Raw genomic sequence first — 2,253 nt, forward strand, 5'->3', positions numbered from 1 at the left:
AAAAAAAAGGATAATTTCCTAAATCTATATTTCCAATACAACTGTGAACCCTAATGATTCATGATCAGGGATTTAAATCTTGGGAATCGAATCCATCATTATCAGCCTTGATCAGTCGATTTTACCTTTACTTTCATTGAAAAATGGATTTTTTTTAATGATTGTACTGTAGGTCTTAGTATTGATATCGATCTCGGCTGATACCAATACTTAGAACCCTGTGCACTTTTCCATTCCTACAAAGTTCCAATTTTTTTATAGTCAACCATTTGCCATTTTTCATTGAAGATCACAAACCGTTTCTTAAACCTCAACAACCCTGATCAACAGAATGGAAGGAAAACAGGAATCCCACCTCTATATATATATATATATATAGAGAGAGAGAGAGAGAGAGAGAGAGAGAGATGCACCTTGAGGAAGAAGCTTAAATTATTGTGTGTTTCTGAACGAATAAATTTTGACTTCAAGGATTTCTTCAATGAACCAAAAACTTTCCCCTGTGCCTCAATATGGGAAGCGGTGAGCAGAGAGTAAATAACACTCCACTCCCTGAGAAATAGGAGACAGTTATCCTCTAGAATGTGCATTCCAGGGAATGCGCTAGGAAAGAGTTCACCCTTGAATTCCGCATCTCCCAAAATCCCATTCCACACCTTAAAAATAGGAAAGTTGGTGGACAGATATTTCACTCCTCACCTCAAAAGCAGGAAATCCTTATGTTGATGTGTAGAGTCTGTAGACAAACTTGGTTTGTGAGTCTGAAATTAAAAATAATCCAGTTCTTATAAAACGGAGGGTGAGAGATGATCCATTTCCTTAACAAAACCGAAAAAAAAAAAACAAAAACAAAAAATGCTTACCTCAAAGATTATGTGAACCTTCTTTATTTGCCTATTATATGGAGTTCATGAGTACTAAAAAGACCTATAACATAACCCTTTCCTTACAATATGAGAATCCAGAACAATTTGAGTTTTATAGAATTTATGAACTATAGATCCAAGTATCCAACCCTATAGTAGTTGGATAAATTAAATGCTATGTGTTCTGTGCTTAATGCTTCTTTAGATTTTAGGTTTTCAATTTAACATTTAAATAAATGAGACTTTTGAGATAAATAGCTAGCAACATCCAACAATGAGTAAGCTAGCTTCTAATAGTATAGCTTTTCCTTTTGTAGAAAATAATTTTATTTTCATCAATAAAATCTACATAGAAAATAATTTTATTTTCATTAACATTTCTGATTCCTTGTTAACAGAGAGGGTTATTGATTCTAGTTGTGATCCATTTTCTCTTATTAACAGCAAGAAAAAATTGATCACAACCAGAGTCAACCCTTTCACCCCCTTGCACCCATTCATCCCCAATTAGAAGAATATAACAATTCAAAGTTAATGGAAAAATTAAACTTCTAAAGCCTTCCTCAAAAAGTCAGATATATTCATATTTTTGAACTCCTAGTGAGACAGAACCCAATCAGTTAATGTCCAACCAACATATTTACACATGGTAGACAAGTTCAGTTCTTCCCTTCAAATATCCTACAGATACGCTCCACAACCATAGTCACCAAACCAAAGCAAAATGTAGCATCTTCCACAACAATTTCCCCCTCACAACAAATCTCCATTCCAACCATGATAAGATCATCTTAGGTTGTGACGGATGAGGCCATAACATATCAAATTTCTTACAAAATAATAACACAATCCAGCTGATAATTTGAAAGTAACCAAAAATGTAAAAATCTACTCATTTGAATTTCCAAATAGAACACACTTACTTGCCAAGGCCACCGATGCGTATGAGGATCTTTTCAAGTGACACCAGCCATACAAATTCTTTGACCCTTGGCGGCACCAGTTCCCCATTGCTTTCTGAGAATGGAAGGAGCAGCTCCATCCGAAATGAAGTCATAATAGTGTGACTCAACTGAAAAAGAACCAGATCTTGTAAATCTCCACCTTCCTTAATCAGCTTTGGGACCCGCATCAATAAAATCTTGTAGAAGCATTCACATTCACTCCTTGGTATAGATTAGGACATATCACAGCAATATCACCCCAGCCAGTCCAGTTGTCTTCCCACATTCTTGTTCTTTCTGCAATTCTCACAACCGAATCCACCCTTCGTAAATATATTTTTCTTTGTACTTGGCTATTAAATATATTTATCAGTTGCAAAGACCCAACTGATAAGCCTCACCTCCATGTATCCCAACCAAACTCCTCCAGCTCACACTTCCCA

The 2,253-nt window shown here is 35.6% G+C and overlaps 1 protein-coding gene across 1 annotated transcript in view; it reads right to left on the reverse strand.

Annotated features, from left to right (window-relative positions):
- LOC122066359 (ABC transporter C family member 3-like) overlaps window positions 1–1,998 on the reverse strand; it is a 23,611-nt gene extending 21,613 nt beyond the window's left edge. The window contains exon 1 of the mRNA XM_042630178.1: window positions 1,790–1,998. Within this exon, the coding sequence (XP_042486112.1) occupies window positions 1,790–1,998 (209 nt within the window). The remainder of the gene's footprint in view (window positions 1–1,789) is intronic.
- Window positions 1,999–2,253: the final 255 nt, after the last annotated feature.

Source organism: Macadamia integrifolia, unplaced genomic scaffold (assembly GCF_013358625.1).
Source record: "Macadamia integrifolia cultivar HAES 741 unplaced genomic scaffold, SCU_Mint_v3 scaffold2360, whole genome shotgun sequence".
NCBI lineage: Eukaryota > Viridiplantae > Streptophyta > Magnoliopsida > Proteales > Proteaceae > Macadamia > Macadamia integrifolia.